Raw genomic sequence first — 21837 nt, 5'->3', positions numbered from 1 at the left:
CCAAAGCTACGACCCTTCTGTAGCCATCATCCAAAAGCAGAACAGATAGAAACTAAACATACTTCTATCCATTAAGCTCTCATAATAAACTGCAGGCTGCTCTTCCTGTCTGGTTCTCTTTCACCACTTCTCAAGTGCTCCTCTGCAATACTACACAAAAAAACAAAACAGTATGCAGGTGTATGTGCATCTTTTGCAAATGAGTTTCATGCTATAATGATTCTTTTGTCTTCTGGCCTGGCTCAGCTCCACATTGATAAGGAAATGAAATGGGTATGGCCAAAATTATTGCATTTTCTGCAGCATAAACACTCATTTTACTTGTCTTTTTGGTAGCTCAGTGTTTATTTCCATTATTCATTCTTCTCTATTCCAACCATTACACTCTCAGGCCTTGATTTTAGGGTTTGGATTGCCTGCCTCATATTCTTTCCCCCTTGCACATCATTTTATTCACATAGCTAATACACTGACACTGTATGTACCTGACAGCTTAAGCACTAAACTTGAGCTTTCCCCTTAAGCCCACAATCCCTAGTTCTTAGGAAGCAAGGTCCATTCTCAGACAGCAGTGGCATGAACCAGGCTTCAGTACTCTGTCCCGAAGGACAGCCGATCCCTGTGGAGCTGGCCTCATTTGAGGACATTTCCCCAAATTCAGCAAGGTCTGCACTGAGCCAGCTCATCTCTCAGGCTGTACCAAACTCCTGTTATTACCCTCTGTCGTCACCAAGAGCACTAATGGCATCACCATCCTTGATGGGCACCTTATCCCACCACACATGGGGAGCTTCCAAAGGCAAGAGGGGGACACTCACTCCTGGCCCACTGTGTTGGAGGCTTGTGGCTCTCTTTCCTATAGCATCACCCCATCCTTCCCACTGCCTTCCCAAGGCCAGCAGCCCAGCAGGCTCAGTGCCAGCTCCTCCTGCCATGGTTGAGGACAATAGCACGCTCTGTGCTCTGACGGCTGAGCCGTGCCAAATGGCAGCAGATGGAGTCTTCCCCTGGGGCCCCACACTGGCAAGCTGCAAAGATCAGCCTTCCCTGGGTGCTCGCCTTCTCCCTCCTTCCCGCTGTCACATTTTCCGTCATTGCCCCTGAAAGGAGCCCTTTGCAGAGCAAATCCCTCTGCCGTCTCAGCTGCCCTGGGGCCCACGGCCTACACAGTACACCAGGAACATCGTCTGCAGGGTACAGCCTGCTACAACCCTCATCTCCTCCCACAGCAAGAAAGCCTGCTTGGTCAGCACAGTACCATCCAGTACTGCCCCTTGACGTTATTCCTTCATGAATCATCATGTAAATCGGCAGACCAGCCTCATTAAGATCTAACAGCCTGGTGCTTGTGGTTTGAAGCGTTCCTCACAAACGTACATCAATCGCGTGCTGCTTCTTGGTATTTCTGCCAGAGAACAGAAACTAACCACTGGCTCAACCTATGAAGATCGTGGAGAGATTTGAAATGCAGCACAGAAGATCAAGACCTCCCAACTGGTCCCACCTGCTAGCTTTATAAAAGACATACTTTAATCAGCAGTGACCTCCAGAGGGAACGGCTCAAGATGTGACCCCAGAAGGAGAGACAAAGCAGTGTCATCCTGTGCAGAGACATATGCATCCCAATGAAAGGTATCATTTTGCTGTTGGAGGGAATAAGTCAGGCTAGCCTGGCTTTCACCACGCTGAAAAACAAATCAACGCCAATTACCAGTACTTGGTAACTGTGACATTGACAGATACCAAGAAGAAATTCTCTTTTTTAGCCTTAAATTTGACTGCTGTACTCAAGAAACTAAAGCATCTTGTCCTTGCCAGGGCTTGAAAATTTTGTTCTCTAATGCACAGCTGAAAGGGGAAAAAAAATATACTTTAAGTAAGGATCAATGTTCCCATAGCACCAGCAGTGGAAAAGAGGGAAGATCAAATAGCCTGCAGAGAGGCTAAATGAAGACCAAACAACTTCTGAGCCTCCTACAGCCACAGGGCAGGGGATGAGTTCAGGCAGCAACACTCAAGCACATGAAAAAAAATGAGTAAAACAGCTTCAAGGTCTGCAAACCTTGGAAAGGTTTTCACTTGGATGGTCTAAGTACCAGCTACTACCATATTTCAAGGATGCAGGCCTCTCTATTTCAACTTCAGGACAAACAGGCCTTGGCAAGTTTGCTACCTGCATCCTTACTCCTCCAACATTCATGGCAGCAACTCTTAGTGCACCAAGAAGTAGCTCAAGGCAAGATCTGCTTGCAGGCTCAGCCACAACTCCCCATGCACCTTTGGGCAAGTGATCTGCTCTCCTTCCCGACATTTCAAGTGGTGTACCTGCATCTGTTTGACAGTGAAGATGCACACATTTTCATTTACTTAATTTTTTGCACCTGCAGATGTTCTAGCCAAAAACAGTGGTGAACACTAGGATTTCATCATTATTATCACTGCAGAAGCTCATCAGACATCTACACACGCCCTACAAATAACATCTTGCACAACTATTCCTCAGAGCATACCTCAATAGCAGTTCTTACTTCTTCCTATATTATTTCCATTCATTAAGTACATATCATCTTTTAATAATCAAAATACAGAAGGTGCACACAGGTAAGTATAATAAAAACATTATCATCTTACAGGAGTAGAACCTTGCACATTGACTTAAGCTGGTGGGTGCTCAATTCTGAGGGAGACAGCAAAATAATCCTAACTGTAATTCACCAAGAGCATCAGCAACATGAAGATTTAATAAAACATATTCTCAGAATGCCCAAATTAGCACTGCCTCTGATTTTTCCCAGTGCTACCTTTTCACTTCAGCTTCCATCATTTTGGGGGGAACTTAATGTATTAGAAAGTTCAGCTTAAAACTCAAGTATGCTGCTAACAAGAAAAAACTGAAGCCCTGCACAGGGTATTTAACACAGAAATGTGCCTATTACCACAGTGGACTGTTTGATGTCAATACTAGGAGGTTTTAAGCATGGAAGCTTAAAACAAATGAAGCCACTAGTTGTTCAGACTACCCTTGTAGTTATAAAGACAAAAGTAATTATGTTTGAGACACGAAGTTTGGGTTGACACAGAAGTGCCAAAACGCATGGTTCTTTTGGCTAATCAAAATGTGTTTCCATGATGTATCATTAATGCACATAAATTAGGCATTGCTGAATATTTGGTGTAGCTTCACAGCTCATTCAGATCATACATCCAGGGCTTAATTTACCTTCAGCTCCATGCAGTCCTATCAAGAGCTGTTTCTGGTTAAGTTTGTATGCTAGCAACAGTACTGAGATGCAGAAACTCATCACTGCTGTACCTTTTAAAATAGGGTAGGAACAAACAATGTCCTCAGATGTAACTTCTGTGACACAGGCTACATCTTCCCTAAATGCAGATCCGGCATACAGTTGTATTAATAGTGAAGATACATACCACAAACCTGACACTGAATTTTGCTTTTATGTCACGAAAAATTTTAAAGATATCAATGCCATTATGTCCCAAACTCTTCAGAGTGACACCAGTGGGCTGCACATAGGAGCTTACCCAAATGTGCTTTAATGCTAACCTAGTATGAAGCAAGTACATCAGATCACATGCATCGTGTGTTGAGCAGCAAAAGACATAAGCAGTCTGCTTCTGAAGTAGAAACAGCAATTGAAAATCTTTTTTTTTTCCAACTTTTATTGTATATCTCCACATTTCAGTCACAGAATAGTGATGTAAAGAATCTGCATACGTTCAGAGCAGTTGTGCAGTATTCTGCTATATGAAATTAATGCCATTGAGAACAGATGATTGAAAATTAAGTGGCGTTACTTTGCAGCAAAGTCCATGAAATCTGCAAGCATTCACAAGTCTTCAGAAGTCCTTCATCCATCACTAGTTTCCAAAACATATCTTAACAAGTCAATCATATTCAGAAAGCACACAATAGTACTACCACTGCTATTGTAAATACACATGCTTTTAACCTATAATCTGTACTCTCAAAGATAAAAAGAAATTGAGATAGCAGTCTCCATATCCACAGACTTGTGACAGCTCGTGTTTTAGTAGCCTCAGAGTTAAGCACCCAAGCCATAAGAGTGCAGTAACTTGACTATTCTTCACATACTGCACGCTTCAGAAAAGACATTTAGGAAGGAAGGGCTCTTTTCCTCTTTTAAACAGCCTTTTCATCTAGATTTAATTCCTTTGGCTTTAAAAGCAGATGGGACAAACTCAGTGCCTTTCCCCAGCAGTGCTCAGTAGTCATGACAACAAAGGCAGGAAAAAAAGCATAGCTAAAAGGTGTATTACATGCACTGACCTGTAGGTAACCGAGTTCGACATTAGCAGATTTTATGATGCCAGCATAACAGCTTGACAGCATGACCCACCATCTCATTTCACAGGTCTGTAGGATCAGGGATGGTTTGGGTGTTGTTTTTTTTTGTTTCGGTTTTCAACTGTGAGCATGTCACATATCTCTGCATCACAGTAGTTGCTGCTCAGGATAAGAGTATATTGCCCTGGAACTAACACTATTAACCTTTGCTGGCTTTACTTCATTGGCTCACTGACTCCACAGATTTCCAAGGGTCAGCTAAAAAAGCTGCAGCTTGAGTTTGATACAGCTTCCTCCAAAGGCCATAAGCAAGACAAAGCATGGCAATGTGAACACGCACAGAGAGGTGGCTCCCTACCAAATACATATTCAAGAAATTGCTGCATTAAAAAGGACAGCAACATATTCAGATCTTCAATAGGATGTGAATAGCTTGTGTCCCTTTGATTAAACTGCCTCCCAGCTCCCTCTAAAAAGATATCAGAGGCACAATTAGCTCAGCCGGCAGCACCAGCAGTGTCCTTGAGGTCCTGTGCTCCTGACAGCTAATGAAGAGGCACTGTTGGCTGTCTGCACACTCTGGGGAAGGCATCCATCTTGGTGGCAGCACCAATTAAATCCACCAGTGTCATAGCAGGAGGAGACAGGAATCCAGCGCAGGGAACAAGTCAAAGCCAACCGCTTTTAGACTCAATCTGAGTTTTGTACCCTGCAGAGAAGGGAATCAATCCGGCACTAGCCAGTTTTGTGGTGAAGAGAACACAGATCATCTGTGCAACAGAAACTGCAGTGAGAGTTCCTCTCTGCACACAAACAGTTTTCTCCTGAAGACAGATAGAAAGAATTTACTCTGTGCTTTGTGTGCCTAACATCCTCTGTGCCTTCAGGAAAGTTACCAACAGTACACAGGGATGTATCCTCACACTGGACATGACATTTAATCCTAAGAAGATGAGACAGGGAATTCTAGCCTCTTATTTCTTAAAAGGCTGCATATCTTCAATGAGGTGGGTGGAGGAGATGGAATGACCTTACATTGCACCTGGGGAGGTTCAGGTTGGATATTAGGAAAAAATCCTTTTCAGAAAGAATGGTGAGGACTGACATAGGCTACACAGGGGGTAATTTGGTAACCGTATGTATGTGGTACTGAAGGGCATGTGGACATGGTAGGGATGGGTTGACCATTGGACTTGATGGTCTTAGTGGTCTTCTCCAAACTTATGACCCTTATGATTATGAGAAAAAATTCTCTTCCCAAATATCAGGGCTCGTAACTCTCTAAAGTATTTCCATCTTGGAGACACGAGGATGCAGCGTGACTGGCAAAATGTAATCTCATCTAACAATTTTGCCTCTTTAATTCCTCCACGTAGAGTCCAGCCTTTATCATCTCACAAAAATCCTGTTGTATGACCTCTGGAACTGTCAAGTATTTACATCAGAAGAGAACAGTACCGAAATAGAGGTTGCAGGAAGCGTTTTTGCAATACAGTTAGCTAAAACAAATTTTGAAGTGTCTTATTAACAGCAGCATGTCTTAAAAACATCAGCATCAGGTCTGGACACAGCACTTGGCCTTTGAAGAACTGCATCCTTCTCATACACATTACAGAAGGAAACTGTAGAGCGCTTTCAGAGCATTCAAATACATGCATTGCAGATCAACAAGGACAGTCAAAATCAATAACCAACCTAACCTACATGAGAGCACTGCAAAGAAAATTGCTTATTTGTTCAAGAAAAAACAACATTCATTTGTAATGCCTGTTTCGTCTTACTTGTATGCCCCTTAGGAAAAACAAAAACAAGTGAACTTGTGAAATCCACACATTCCAGTCCTTGATGAACACTTGATAAAAACACTAAGTAGCAAGAAACATCATCTTCTCCAGCCTTCCCCATTGCAGCTGCTTAAGAACTCATGGTGAAATCCTCAAAGGGCTCAACTTGCCAAACCTTGTATCAACAAGGAGCCAGAGAGTTTTTAAATGACTTTACAGTGCACCAGCAGATGCATATCTTCTCATACCTCCCATTGCGCTGGTAGAGGCTATTTATATAGAGGTAGGGGCCTATTTACCAACAGTGAGCTCAGGGATGGACTCATGGAACGCAGCTCCCTCTTGCCAACTGTCAGCCACAAGCACAAACATAAGCCATCTAAGATGACTCAAATAGAAAACAGATATTCTATATAAATGAAACAGCATTTGGAACTGGGAAAAAAAAACACACAAACCAAACCAAAAGAACCCAGCAACCATTAACTTTGAGGAATGAAAGCTTGCTGCAGCAGTAGAAGCAAAGAAGTTTGTTACCCAACCTTTCACATAAAGGAAGGAAGCTTTAACAAAAACTTGAAAACCGCTTCACGCTCTCTACCAGAACACTCAGTCTGCAGGAAACTTCATTTGCCAGATGGTATGCAATTAAAAATATATATATAAAAGATGACAGAAAGGAAGAAAAAAGGCCTGTGGACACCTCTTTTTTCTGACTAATAAAAAAATCATCTTAATGATTTCAGATTTCTGGAATTAATATTTCACTCCCTTGCAGAGATTCTCTCATAAAGCTCCGTGCTTTGGAGAAATGCTCTGAATTCAAAGACTTTCCAAGTCTACAAAGTACACCTAGAAACCCAATGAAATAGCGCTCACTGCTCTGAGAAAGCGCAGCATGAAGAATCTCATGCCAGAAGAGCGAGACTCAGACACACTGTGAGCAGCAGCAGCAGCTCAAGTTTTCCAAACTAATCTCAAACCACTTAGCAGGGCACTCTTCATAGTAGCGGCTGCTGAGAGCACTTCTCTAACTCCAATTTGTGAAACCTACTGCAGATTTCTAAGTTACCTGAAAATAATTCTTACAAGAGAAGCTGAGATGTAGAAGTGACCGAATGCTTGAACAGTATCACTGAGAAAAATACCGTCGGTGTCAAAACTGAGCCCTGAGGCAGACTTGCACATGGCAGTCTGCTAAAACTAGTTTTGCTTAATGTTCTGTCCAGTTAAAGCATTTGAAAAAGTAGCCGAAATATTCTAAGCCCATTCCCCATTTTAATTTATATCCGATATTTCCTTCCACTTGAAGAAGTAGAAGTTGTTGTGGCAATCGTTAGGCCTGTTCTCAATTAGTATCACAAAGGGAACTAACACCTTGCTCCCCACCCCCAAGGAGAAACTCAGACTGCTTTCTGAGAGTCCATACATGCGGGAACTGTGAAGAGTTCACCTACACAGTAATGGAAGTGGTGCGATGTTCTCCGGTAATGTACTTTAACTTAGCTTCCTCACTTTATATGCCAAAGCTTACATGCTGCCACAGTGATGGCATGTAAGCATAAGCATTTTTCTCTGAAGTTCCTTAGTCTTATTCAGGCAACTGATTCCCCTATTTGTCCCCAGTCAAGTGACTTTGTAACTCAGCACTACTAAGTACAAATTTGTCCACACGCTGGACAAGTCCCAGAGGTTCCTACATGCAGCCTTGGAAAGTCACTGTCCCTCACAACAAGGCTCTCCATGCTGCTCTCACCCAATCTGCCTTCAGATAACAGAACCTGGGAACCCAGAGAACCCCAAAGCATACTCAGCCTTGTGTGAAAACCCACAGAAAAGGCTGAGCTCCCTACACCTCTTAAGGACAGACTTGAGTTTTACAAAGCACCTCCTCCTGAGTAATACAGGAACTTCTCATTTCCATTCCATGAAGCCACTCACTATTGAATTCCTACTCAGAAGCCATGTCCAAAACCTAAAGGAACCACTGCTCTGAGCACAAGAGGCTATTAGCTGTTAGTCTCTTCATGGTCACATGGACCCTGGGGCAGAACAGGAAGCAGCTTCACTCCTGTAAAACAACCTCATCAGTACAGAAAAGTAGGGGAAAAAAAAAAAAGAGGAACAACTTCAAGCATTAAACAATGCCATGGCTTAAGGAATGAACAGAATGTTTTGAACATGCAAATTCTATTCTCTATACTCTATTGTAATTACAATTACCAACCGAACTGCAAGATGTTTGTCTCCACACATTCATTTCTTTCATTCATCCTCAGCCACAGCCCGGTACAGAGAACCAGTTTCACAGTATAAACCAACTCCCACATACATTCCCAAAATAATCTGCATGTATTACCAGCAAACACACACACAAGTTTTCAGGCTGCCCCCAGATGCGGCAGACAAAAAGAGGACTTGTCAGTTCTGCCTATGGGATTACAGAACACAGTTCCAAGAAGGGAGTGAGCCTCAGCACTGTACATTTCACACAAGGTGCAGTCAGGCTGACACAATTAAAAACCCTGCAAACACATCTTGCTGCTGTGTAGCTGTTCTCTCATACAAAAGTGAACAAAGGTTAAGGAAAACCTTGTCTGCAATATATTTTTCTCGATCACATCCAATAAACTACATCCAGTTGTCGCAGCCTGCCTCTAAAACTGGCTTTTATGAGTCAGTACAAGCATCCTGGTGACAAACAGCTCTGTTGGAAAATGCTGACACTGCTGGCCTTAAGGAGCAATGGTGACAACGACAGGAGGAAAACTTGTTTCATCTTCATTTGACATCTGCTGACAACATTCCCACAGGCACTGATCTGCCTTCCTGCTCAGCCCAGGTCTCAATTTCATTTTCAACTCCCCTAAAGCAAACTTTTTTCCTCATGGCATCAGGAGTACTGCTCCAGTATCAGTTGCTATTGCTGCACATTAATTAGCAAGGGGTGAACAATACTGGTACTACCATAAACACACTCAAAATCTCACACTCAGGACTAAGCAAACAAAACCAAAAAACCCTACTAGGTAAATACTGATGACATCCTGCATTCCAATTCATTTAACCTGAAAACATGACCTGGAAAAGCACTCCTTCAGTTGAAAATAACTCTTAACAGTTTTCAGTGGAAACAAGATTTTAACCAACACCAGACATGCAAAGTTACCAACAGGTTTAACTGTTTAACTCAGTACATGAAAAAGAGAACCTAGTTTTAAATATGATCAACTCAAGCTGGAGAGAGAGCTAAGGAAACCTCAAAGATATACCATGTTTGTTTACTTGGCATACTTACCCTTCATTGCACATAGCTTTCATGAACAAATTCCTCACTAAATACATAAAAAGAAAAATAAAGGCACTCTGTATTGAGCTGCATCTGCAAATTCCTATTAGCCTCCTCCTCACCTTCTGAGTGACTGCTTTCTCTGCTCTGGAAAGCTATTTCATACTATTTGCACTTCTACAATATATAAAGATCTCCACGCTTTGGTCAGGACAGCCAAGCTTGTAATTTTACATTCCCCAGTTTAAGAGCAAGATCACAAAGATTTGTTTCCATAAATGTTATCCTCAATTTATCCTTTTAAATAGCCACAACTGGAAAGCACACTAGCACGTAATGTGAGGATTAAGAGAATATATTGAATAAACACAGGAATCTAACCAGATGTGGGGACCCCTCACAAATTGCTCCAATAATATACACAACTCAGGATTACCACTCAGTTGGCAGAACAATGTTCTTTAGACAAATCCACCCCCAGAAAAACACAAAACAAAGCAAAAATAATAATAAAAAACCCAACCCAACACATGTTAAAAACAAGTTTAGGGTTTCAAAGCATCAATGTTTGGTGGTGTTCAGTCAATTTAACCACCCACAGGGACAAGGCAGCAATATCAGGTGATGGCACCAGTGCCATCAGCAAATATGCAGTAGTGAGAAGCTGTTTGTGCCAAGTTACTGATCCCTCTGTTACCACTGAAGGCTCCATTCTGTAACAAGCAGCTCTACTTCAAATAATTACAAAACCCATTCGTACTGTCAGTATTCTGCTCAGTGCCACAGCCCCAGCTGCAGAGCAATCATAGTTTACATTGACAAATAAATACCGCGTTGTTTTCCTGCATTGCCCAGAGGGATGCAGGGGGAAAAAAAATAAAAAATGAATGAAAGTATTAACAAATTAACCAATTTTTTTCCTTTAATTGAATCATTAATCACCTTCAGCTTCTGTTCTGGCTGAACAGATGTGGCCATTCGTCACTGAGAACACAACCGCAAAGTCTTTATAAGGGAGTAGAATATCCTACCTGGAACAACTTCAAAAAGGAACTTTCCTGGACTCTCTTCATTGCAGGGGTGCTCAATTACTCTGTTGCCAGGCAGAAAGATAGCACCCTAAGGGAGAAAACAACATCACATATAGGGTCAGAACTGCTACCTTTCTTGTGATAGACGAATGTTCCTTTTTATTGTGACTGGGGGACATATGCATGTGCCGCTGCTCCTGGGCAGCTAATTTCCAAAGACTGAGGGGAGAAAAAGCTAACAATCATAGATCACCTTCATTAACTAAGATGTCCAATAATGGCTTTAGGTTTTTTCCCATCTCTTTGGTTTTTGATACTGTGCAGATTTTTGTACTAATTACGCTCATGCTGCAGGGCCATTTCTAATACCTTGCACTCGTTGCTATGACCTTCCCTAAAGAGCAGAAGTATTTACGATTACTGAAATAAGAAGATTAAATTAAAAGAGAAAAAAAAGTACTCTTCTCACCAAAGAGCACTCCCTGCAACCTCATGACACCTTTCACTGAGAGCAGGGGAAATTGAGGCTGTGTTGGCAGCAGCCACTCACCTCTCACTCTATGTACAGATGTGTTCTAAAAGCAGTAGGCAGGCAGGCCCAGCAGCTCACCTCAAAGATTTTCCTTCACTCCTACACCCAGCATTTACTCTAGAGCAGCTTTCAGCAGCTCAGGATCTTGTGCCCATGAATACAGAAAATACACTTTGGGTAATTACACAGCATGCTATTCAATTAAACAATAACATGAGATTAACACCTAGCCAACAGCACTGTAAACACAAATCAGTTTATGAGACAGTAAATGAAAACTGCACTTAACTTGGCTGCACAGTCATTAGCAGCACTCGTGCTGTGGTCTCAATACAATGGGATGTGATGCTTTCCCGTTCTTTGATGCAAAACCCTTTCAATATTTACTTCACAAGTTGTTACAATAACAGATTTTTGAGAACACAAGAAAACAGTCAAAACATTTATAACTTCATCTCCTCCATTTCACAAACATAACATTTCATATACTGAAAGGTGAAACCTAAATCCCATATGACATCTAAGCTAATATGAAGGGATCCCAGACAGCAATGCCATATAGGATGTTAATGTGATTTAGAAAGAAACCATATCAAAAAAGAGTAAAATAGATCAAGTTATCATTTGAGTATATCTATTACTGGAAATATCAAAGCATGTGAAATACGCTCAACATGTTTGTGCGTATATATGTATGTATATAAATATATACACACACATATATATATATGCACATGATTTTTAATTAAAAAAATAATTGTTTGAACAACCTGCACCTGGATGTAACAGACGAGCGGGGAAAGCTTAAGAGAGCTCTCTCACTTCTCTGTCTGCTTTCACACCCATATATATATCTATCCACCTTCCCCTTGCAGCATTACCCCCACTGTGAAGCATCAGCCCCAACCTTACTGCTTTGATAAACCGAGTGGTGCAGGCTGGCACAGAATTGTGAAGGTTCAGTCAGCTAAAATTTGCTTTTTCTCCTTTAGGTCTCCCTATATAGAAAAAAACAAACAGGTCTGAAGCCTTAGACATTGTGCATGCAGGATGCTCATTTGCACCTAAAATATGAAGGTGGTTTCCAGAGGAAAAACAATGTTGTGACTTGGGTATTAGTGCATGTAAGCATTTCAAAATTAGCAAGTTTCACATCAAGCTCAGCATATCATTCTAATCAGCTGAACACCTCACAGTATAGACTGCAATACTCAAGACACAGCTCAGCAGATGAACACCACATGGAAGAAGGGACAGAATGGCCACCACAGGCATATTGTGACAGCTAGACAGCAGGTGATGTTTCTGCTTAGCATGCTGTATGACACAGACTAGTACAGCAACCTAGTGCTTTGCTGTCTTACTATTGCCTTACATCCCTAGCTCCGTTTGAGCTCCATTTCCCATAGCAGACTTACTCTTCATCAGCATAAAGGAGGCACCGGGTTTTTCTCAAGGAAGCTCATGAGAGCTCCCATGCTCTCTAAGATGCAGGCTAGCAGCTACAAATACCTGATTTTTAATACCTCCAAAGGTATTTTACTCAAGAAATTCATAGGTAGACAAAGAACTGAACTGCTTTCTTGCCCAAATATGTTTTTGTCATTTATTCTAATCCAGTTCTACAAGGCTTAACCAGTCCATTTGCTTCCTGCCACCTACTGTGAAAAGCTACTCAAGAAGTCAAGTTGGATAATCAGAAGAAAATACAGTTATTCTCAGCACAAGTGATGAGGCAGTAGCACAGGCTGCCCAGGGCGGTGGTGCAGTCACTGTGCGTGGAGATGTTTGAGAACCACAGAGAAGCGGCTCTGAGGGATGTGGTGGGATTATGGGGGGTTGGATTGAGTGCTCTTAGATATCTTTTCCAACCTTAAAGATTCTGTGGTTCTTCTTCCATGGGAAACCTTCAAGGAATTTTCTGGTAACTTATCCACTATCTGTTAACACAGAGGATCTTCACAAAGCTTATTTCTTGTTGCCTGATGCTGGAGGTTAGTTAACCACCATCAGAGAAGCACCAGAGATGGTTTGGCACCAAAATTGGAGGGTTTTATACCTGTTACGGTCCCACAGCTCTCATCTGTTGGTTAATTTGTTGCAATTACTTGGTAATAATATTATAGTAGGGTAGCTACTGCAACCAAGCTTCAAAGCTTTTAACCACTCAAGTCAAGCACATGCTCTTACCGCTCACTGCCAGCAATACTCTGAATCTACCATAATTCTTTTCTCCAATTTAAGCTAGAAGCAGTTCTTTAGGGCGATAATCTTATTCTCCATGTGCACCATGGGTTTCAAGTCTCTTTGGCACACATTATGTAAGGATAAAAAAATTTTTACTGAATAAGAATGTTATGAACCGTCACTGTAAGAATGTACAGAATGTCAGACTTCCTTTACACATGACAACATGACACCAATAGCAAGTTACAGTTACTGTAAGAGAAGGAAGGAACCAGATGTTCTCCGAATATGATAGGTTTTTATAGCAGATAAGCAAACCAATCACTGGCAGTAGTACTATTACTGTAGGTGATGCAGCCACTGCCCTGCAGCTGTTGCAGCCATTTACAGTTTTGCACATGCTCTGAGAGAAAAACACAAGTGCTGTTGTACTTAAGGCATGCAGAATGGGATGGGGGTGAAAGGGGGGGAAATGTATCACGCCAGGAACAAACACAGGCAGGGACAGAGAAAGTGCAAAAGAGTTGGTTGAATAAAATTCTGTCAGTAGTCAACATGCATTCTTCTGGCATAAATTCCATTGTGTTTGACATTTTCTCCTCCCACTATGTTAATACATTATTCCGGCTTGTTTCTGTTGAAGAATGAGAATTGCCATTTAGATCCCAGAAATTGCTCTAAAGTATTGAAAAGGTCTTTCCTTCACCCAAAGTTAAAAATCTAAGTTCATTGCTTAATTTTCTAATTGAGAGGCAAAGTGACTTCTGAAGATGTTGATACAGTATGTACTGTCGACTTAGAAATGAGCACCAAAACATCTAACCTAACAGAGAGAGAGCTGTCAGTCCTACCAGGATACAATTATGGTATTTTCGAAGATACTTTTACCTTTCCCTCCTGTCACATATTTCACTTCATGGTTCAGTGCCTCAGAGACATTTTTCCTCAAGAATGAAACAATCTTGCCTCGAGCAACCACTAGAAAATCTCCGTTTTGTTCCCCAAGAGAAAGAAAGCTCTCACAAAATAGAGTTGTAACACCACAGAAAACTATATTTGCCTAAAAACAGAGCCTCATGCACACTGTGTGCCTCTGGAGTTTATTTCTACTGTAAGGGCAAGAGAGATGAGTGGCCATTTCCTCACTATATCTCAAACGTTGGAAATTATTACAAGCTTTCTCTTCTTTCTACACTTATTTCTCAGCACTGACTGCTCCCTTACTGCTGAACACAAACCTTAACATGCCGTCTTCCCATCTCTAAATTCCACCTGCTATCCTAAGTGGTTTCAGACAGATCATGGATTAGTATGAAGCAGCTTTCCAACCCAAAGCAGATTTTCTGCAGCATCTAGATAAGCTTTAGCACCTATACTTTACCCACCCTGTCCCAGCTTCTCCTTAATGAATGAGCTTATTCAATTGTACATCACCAGCTTCTGTGAGAAACACAGTTCCTCCTGCAGCGATTTATTTTTCTTTCCCAGGCTCATCACTAAGGGGTATGAGGCAACGGGTAGGAAGCTGGGGGTGACCCAGGTCACAAGTAATATGCCCACTCCCACCAGGTGGGTAATTAGGACCAAGTTTAAGGACTCAGGAGTTTGTGCAAAGCTCATTCCCCTGCACATAATTAGATGTATGCATGAAAGTTTCAATCAAAATCAGTTTCTTTATGTTCATTAGATTTTGCTTTATGGACAACAATATGACAGGATGTTAAGGAACTACTGTAGAGGACAGGCAGTTAATTATGGAAAAGTCTTACCTCTGGTAGATCCTTCCTGCTAGTAGAAATGTGGCTTACTATTAGATAGAGCCATTCTCTCGCTGTTTGTTTTACCACCAAAGAAAAATGTCAGTGAGCCACCACGCTTCACTTGCTTCAGAACAGTGAAGATCAAGGCTTGTTATACAGATCTCGCTTGCAAAGAAAATGTACTGATTTTGAGTATTAAGAATACGTAGGCCAAACAAATGATTTTATTGCCTAATTTGCTCTTACCTGGCAGGAGAAAAACTTCAAGCGTGGCCTCACATGTATATGTGGAGTTCTCCAGTGACAGCCTTGACAGAAACAGCAGCACTGAGAGATAATGCAGCATATGTGATTGAGGAGGTTAAAACCAAGTCAGTCATTATATACTGAGCCAACTATTTTTCAGGATAGGATTTGGAAGTAGAAAAAAAAAAGAGGGGGTGCTTTACAATTGAATTTTCTATGCCATCTTGATTTATCTTATTTTGAAAGGGTGGGGAACCAGTCATCACTGCATGCAAGGGTAAAGGGGAGATCATTTATTCTCTCTCCTTGGCTGAATGCCCACAGTTGACTGAAAGGATCATGTCCATAAAGAAAAACATTAAAAATTACCAGAACACTACTGATCATTAAGTGCTTTGCTAGGACTCATACCGAGTTACACCTTCACGCTGTGGGAAAATGAATTTAGAGGGAAAACAACCTAAGAATCTGTAGAAATCCTGCAATACCATGTCAGAAAATAAAATGAACCACAGCATCATTACTTCTCAGCGCTGACTGCACCCTTACTGCTGAAAACAAACCTTAACAAGAGATTGTCAAGACCCGTCTCACTGCAAGAAGTACTAGATGAGAATCAGAGAGCACCAACAAGGGCAAACGCTACCCAGGGAGGCAGAAGAGCATTTTGGGGACACTGTGCAATCACACTGCTTCAGCACCAGGAGAAATCTCCTTTCTATGCTACTTACAGTTACACTAACAAACACTGCCAGGAAAGCTATAGCAAAACAGTGACTAAAACCATGGTCAAGCACACCCCTGAAGCAAGGTCAGAGTACTGCTGGCCCTCAGGAATAATTTAACACCTTCAAGATTCTCTCATCTAGGAGCAGTACCCTTTTCTCATCGTTGCTCTTCAGTGCTCCTTTTTGGCTTAGCTCACATTAACAGCCTTATGGTAACTCATACTACTCTGTTCCTGTAAAGCTTACTCAAAAGACAAGAATGCAATATCTAAACTGAAAAAAAAATCAAGTGAGGGGAACAGTTTAACTATACAGAAAATACCCCTGTTGCATAGATGCAGTATGAATAGGACAAGAAACAGGAAGCAGCCAAAGGCACGGTATGGGGTCTGTCAGGTCTTCTGCCCCACAGTCCTCCAAATGCACAGCAAGGCATGTACCTATGATTCAAATTAGTTCGTTTGGGTTTTGTTTGTTTTATGGATGTCCATTTGGACTTCAAGAAGTGAAACTGCTTGCAACTGCAACATGCACAGCTCACTTCCAAGAAGGCTACATGCTGCCATGCCTCCAGCTTGTGGAAGAAGTGCTTTCAGGTCAGTAAGTAATAGAGGTTGAAATTGCAACAGATTACCTCATTAAAATTTTACGACAAGTGTTAAGAAAGGCAGCAGAGACTTGAAAATGAGAACATGATCCCACTGACCCCATTCCTTCTCTCTCCTCTGCAAATATCCTTGTTTCCTTTTGACTACCAAAAACATTCCAGTGCAGTTTATCTACCCTATGAGTTATCATTTTTCAGTTTTCCATTAAAGAACAAACTACAATTTCACATGGAAAAAAAAAAATAAATACTAGGGCTTAGCAGCAAGAGTACTCCTTCTCTTGCAGGTTTTCTTTGGTTTGTTGGTTGGTTTTTGGGTTTTTGATAAGCCTACACTGCTTGCTGTTTTTACATCTATATGTTGTTTATATAGACAAAATATAATAAATGTTTTATAAGCATGGCTTAGATACTGCAACTGCTACACAGACAATTTACACAACTCATCTGGCTTCCTAGCATCTCATGTATGCTAGTATGGTGCTCAGTTGGCCGTTGTCTAAGGAAGGACAAAATTAGCAACAAATCTATCTCAGGGAGCCAGGGGTTGTTTTCTCTGCATTATTCAAACAACATAACCTGCTACACTTACAACTTCTCATGCAGTACAATCTGTGCATTATTATAGAATGGCCTGGGTTGAAAAGGACCACAATGATCATTTACTTTAACCCCCCCTGCTATGTGCAGGGCTGCCAACCACCAGACCAGGCTGCCCAGAGCCACATCCAGCCTGGCCTTGAATGCCTCCAGGGATGGGGCATCCACAGCCTCTTTGGACAATCTGTTCCAGTGTGTGTCATCATCCTCTGGGTGAAAAACTTCCTCCTAATATCTAACCTAAACCTCCCTGTCCCAGTTGCATCTTGTGAATTGTTTTACTTCTCAGGTTTACTTAGAATTCAGAATCTAATTTTTCTATTCTGCAACACTACTTCCAATTTAGAACTGGGCTTTTCAGGAAGTTTCTCATCTTCATAAGTTATCTGAATCACACATTTCTGTAGCTTCTGCATGAGCTGTATTTGTTTCTTCCTCCCACTGTTTTAGTTATTCATTCAAAAGTATCCTTAAATATTTTTAATGTGTAACTTAAATATTGAGCAGAGTTTTGGCTGATTAAAAGTGAAAGAAACAGTCTGATACTGTATAAGTGCACCACACAAAACATTGAGGTGCCATATAAACACTGCATTTTCCATGGAAAGCAGATGTTTCTGACAGGACAGCAGATGTGTTAAGAGCTGGACCGTTGGGCAAAGCAGATACTACAGAAGTATCTATGAACTGGAACATAGAGACAGCGTAAATCAAACATGTGAATATCATCAGGGAGTTACTGCGTGGTGCTGGAGTGGAATTTGACTTATTGCTTTCTTATTTGGAAAGGAAGGGAAGGCAGAGATTTACAAACCAAGGCTTTGCAGGTTTCAGTTTAAGAATACATTTTTCCTCACATTTATGTCAGCTCGTTAACACAAACACTTCATACGTTTTTCAAAGAGAATGCTTATATAACCAGCTACATAAGAAGCAAGACATATCGCCTGACTTCAGTAGTTTCAAAACCAGCACTAAGTTGAGCAGAAGCTGGTTTACACGAAGCAGCGCACACCAATGGGCTGCAGAAGACCTGAGCCCTTCAACCCAATGGGACATCCCCACAGCTCTAGGTTACTACAGATGTTTGGGCACACACATTTCCCATTAGAAATAAATATATATATATATATATATAACTGTGAGGAAAAGGCTTGTCTAGCCCTTATCTCACCAGTTGAGGCACAAGGCCACAATAGGAGATCCCATCCAAAGCTCTGATAATGCTAAGCCCCACATCCAAACCACATCCAAAACACCCCAAGAACTCAGCCCAGACCTCCCCCAAAGGCTGCAGGGCTTGAGGGAAACATGTATTGAGGGAAAACAGAAGGAAAAAAATAAGTAAATAAATAAAAATCTTTCTCAAGATTATCTTGTCTCACTGTAGGATTGACTTCAGCAAAAACACAAATGACTTCCATCATGTGGATTTTCACTGAGTAACACTGGAGGTGGTACAGTATAACCAACCGTACAGCAGTTTACTATGACTTTTACTATAACCTTGGTGATTTGCTTTTCCATAAGAGCATGACAGGCTTTCTGCAGCACTATCAGGAGATCTCGCCAAGTGCCAGACAGCCTTAGGTAAAAATAGGTGCAGGGCGACTGGAGGCCAATGTAATGAACTGCACTGCAGCAGCTGCTCCCTTCCACGCTGTATTAAGTATTAATATAAATAGTTTAGATTCAGTGCTCCTATTTTAATAAACAGCCAAAATATAAACATGCATGAAGGTCTTCACAGTCTACAGGAGAGACTGCAGCATCCCTTGCCAGAGGGAAAGACGCACCACAGTACATGCAAGGAGACTGGGAGCAAGCCCCCACAGCAAGTGAGCAGAAACAAAACCTCAGCTTTTGGGGGGAATATATCAATTGCACTCTGGCCAGTGGAGCATTCCCTGCTTGGAGCTGTTGTTAAAAAAGAAGACAAATCAGTTATCTGGTGTCAACACTCTGGAGTCTCTCTTTTTCAAAGAGAGATAGCTCCTGTTTTAAGCTTCTTTTAGATGCACGTTATTTATCACACATTCATTTTCCTCAAAACAAAAGCGTAGGAGAATGACATCAAACCTAGAGTCCACCAGATTCTCAAGTAAAGAGGTCTACACTGGGGCCCCCGTGGCAGCAGCCACGTTTTTTGGTTAGCCTGCTGACTGCAGCTGGAGATAGGCACCAGCATGGGAAACTAATCAGGAAGCAGCAAGCAAAGGGCAGAGGATGTCTCAAATGGAGAGTCTGGCTCATGAAAGCCATCAGTTTCGTCTCTCTAATGGGGGTTGGTGGCCAGATTGAAGAAAAAATAGGAAAGCTCCTCAATTTCCATCTCACTATTGAGTCCTTGGAAAAAAATGCTTTAAAATCTGTTGAAGACAGAATAACACACTGAAGGTACTTAATGAAGTTTTAGTATTAAGTATTTAATCCTACAAGCCCTGCACTGCTACCAGTATCTGGTACGGACCATGCCCATTCCCTGCACAAACCGCAGCAGTGCGTTTCCAGTGTCACACACACAAGGAAGCACCAAGCTGACAAAATCAGCTCCACTTTCCACAGCTATACACTGAGCAAGGCAGTCCTCACTGATAAGCTAGAATTTAGAAAGGAAACATGGAAGCTGATCCTGCCAAATAAACCCAGAAATGCTATTACACTGGCTGTTGTGCACAGGCTGCATAGCAGAGGCATAAGTGAAGCCTTTTCCTGCAAAGCCCTGAGTTCTGGGTCCTACAGGGCGTATCACGCTTACCTGGTCCCAGCCTACACAAAGGGGTTCTCATATGCACATACAGCACCCTAGTAGGTGTATTGCTTTACTCTCAGAAAAGCATTGCTTCCCAGTTAGAAACTGCCAAGGAACTGGTTTCCCCATAGATCTCACAACACAATATGAGTTTGGGCCTCCTTGGGCTCCTGACAAATGCCGCGTCCCCATTTGAACAGAAAGTAGACTCCTGCGGCTGAGCTGCAGGCAAGCACATTTTACATTTAACGGTCTTCTTCACCAGCTTGCTGCAATTCTAATTAAAGCAACAGGGCTGCTCCACTGAGAGGCAAGTGCTGAATGCTATCACAGAGCTCCTGAGATAAGGGAAGCCTCAGCAAAGGCTAATGACAGCGTTAATTTGACTTTTTCTGTTAAATAAAGAACAGGTCATTAAAATCTTAAACAGGTGGCAGGCTTGGCAGCTCTACAGCATGTGGGCTCCAGACAGATTTATCTTGTCTTTCATTTTAAAACATTTACGTGAACGTATTTGCTGAGATAAATTATCTTGTTCACAACAGCATCCCATTCAAGGCTGCTGCTATAACTGTTACATTGATCAAATTACGTTGTAAAAATGTTAGCATCCATTCTGACAATTGTCATCTCACATTTATAACTTTGGGACTCTCCTCATTAGTTGCCAATTGCAATTGTAGTAATTTCTACACCGGCGTCACCAAGGAAATACAGAAAAGCTGCAGAACAGCTCACTCAGTGCAGCCAGACTCAACACATACTGAACACGTTATGAAACTATTCCAGTGCTGAGAGCCTTAAGAAGTTCCTATCCGTGATCACTTCACTGTAAGTTTTCTTTCTTTCCCTTAAAGGAGAGATGAAGATGAACTGCTGAGATATTATTCTCCTCCAGGGGATCAAGTAGATGTTCTTCTTCAAATGCACATTTGTACTGAAATTTAATGACCTCCCCCCTGAATGGAAGATAAAGGCTTGTGTTCCCATCTATGCAAAGATTTTAAAAGCACTAAGAAGAGCTTAGAATAAAGAAAATGACTTCCAAACAAACTAATTCATCATCTAGGAAAACCAATCAAAGTGTCAAGCACTCCTGTGTGATGCTTGGTACACAGTCCTGCTGGCTGAGTTTCAATGCATTTTTAACTGACACAGATGCTTGGTAACAAATATTCAAGACATAGCTGGTCAAGAGGCTTTTAAATCTGCCAGTCAAATGAGTGACAGCCACCATCAACCTCATGGGATTCTTGTCTCTATTATTAAATGGAGACAGCCACAATATCTGCCTCAAGGGTGGGGCACAGTCTCATGTACAGACTCTGGAAGGATTTTTAGGTTTCTGCTGCCCACTATTATTAGTACCATGCTACCATCAGGAGAGTTTCAGCCTGTCCAGGTCACCACTGCTCTGTGCAATGAATTTACAACAAAGAGACATTTGATAGGATGAGAGGTAACAGCCTCAAATTGCACCAGGGGAAGGAGGTTCAGGTTGGATATTAAGAAACATTTATTCTCTGAAAAAGGGGTGATGCAGCGGCACAGGCTGCCCAGGGAGGCAGTGAAGTCATCAATCCTGTAAGTATTCAGGAATTGTGGAGATGAGACACTGAGGGTCATGGTCAGCGGGCATGGTGGGGGTGGGTTAGCGGCTTGGATTGGATGATCTTAGTGGCCTTTTCAACCTTAGTGATTCTATGACAAGTAGGCAGTGGATATCAAAAAAAAAAAAAAGGACAATAAGGCAGTTTTTACAGTTTAGACTGGGCCAGGCCTGGCAGCACCAACACAGTCTGGAAGTCGCTTCAAATTGAACTTTTTGCAGCCAGTTCTACATGCTTTGCTACTCACATTGTGCCTGGGTAGCCAGATCCAGGTCCTGTAGTTAACTACAGAACTATCTGGCATCCAACTGCTCACTGGGACAGCAAACCCTGACAGCTGCCTCTGGTTACAGCTATGACAGCAGGACAGCCCCAGTTCAACAG

The 21837-nt window shown here is 41.9% G+C and overlaps 1 protein-coding gene across 3 annotated transcripts in view; it reads right to left on the bottom strand.

The window, feature by feature from the left end:
• ARHGAP24 (Rho GTPase activating protein 24) overlaps positions 1-21837 on the bottom strand; it is a 196473-nt gene that overhangs the window by 88970 nt on the left and 85666 nt on the right. For all 3 annotated transcript variants that reach the window (XM_072334912.1, XM_072334911.1, XM_072334910.1), the window contains exon 3: positions 10432-10519. In XM_072334912.1, coding sequence (XP_072191013.1) covers positions 10432-10519 — 88 coding nt within the window. The remainder of the gene's footprint in view (positions 1-10431; positions 10520-21837) is intronic.

The sequence above is a fragment of the Excalfactoria chinensis genome, chromosome 4 (genome assembly GCF_039878825.1).
Source record: "Excalfactoria chinensis isolate bCotChi1 chromosome 4, bCotChi1.hap2, whole genome shotgun sequence".
Lineage (NCBI taxonomy): Eukaryota > Metazoa > Chordata > Aves > Galliformes > Phasianidae > Excalfactoria > Excalfactoria chinensis.
This window is presented reverse-complemented; position numbering and strand designations above follow the sequence as displayed.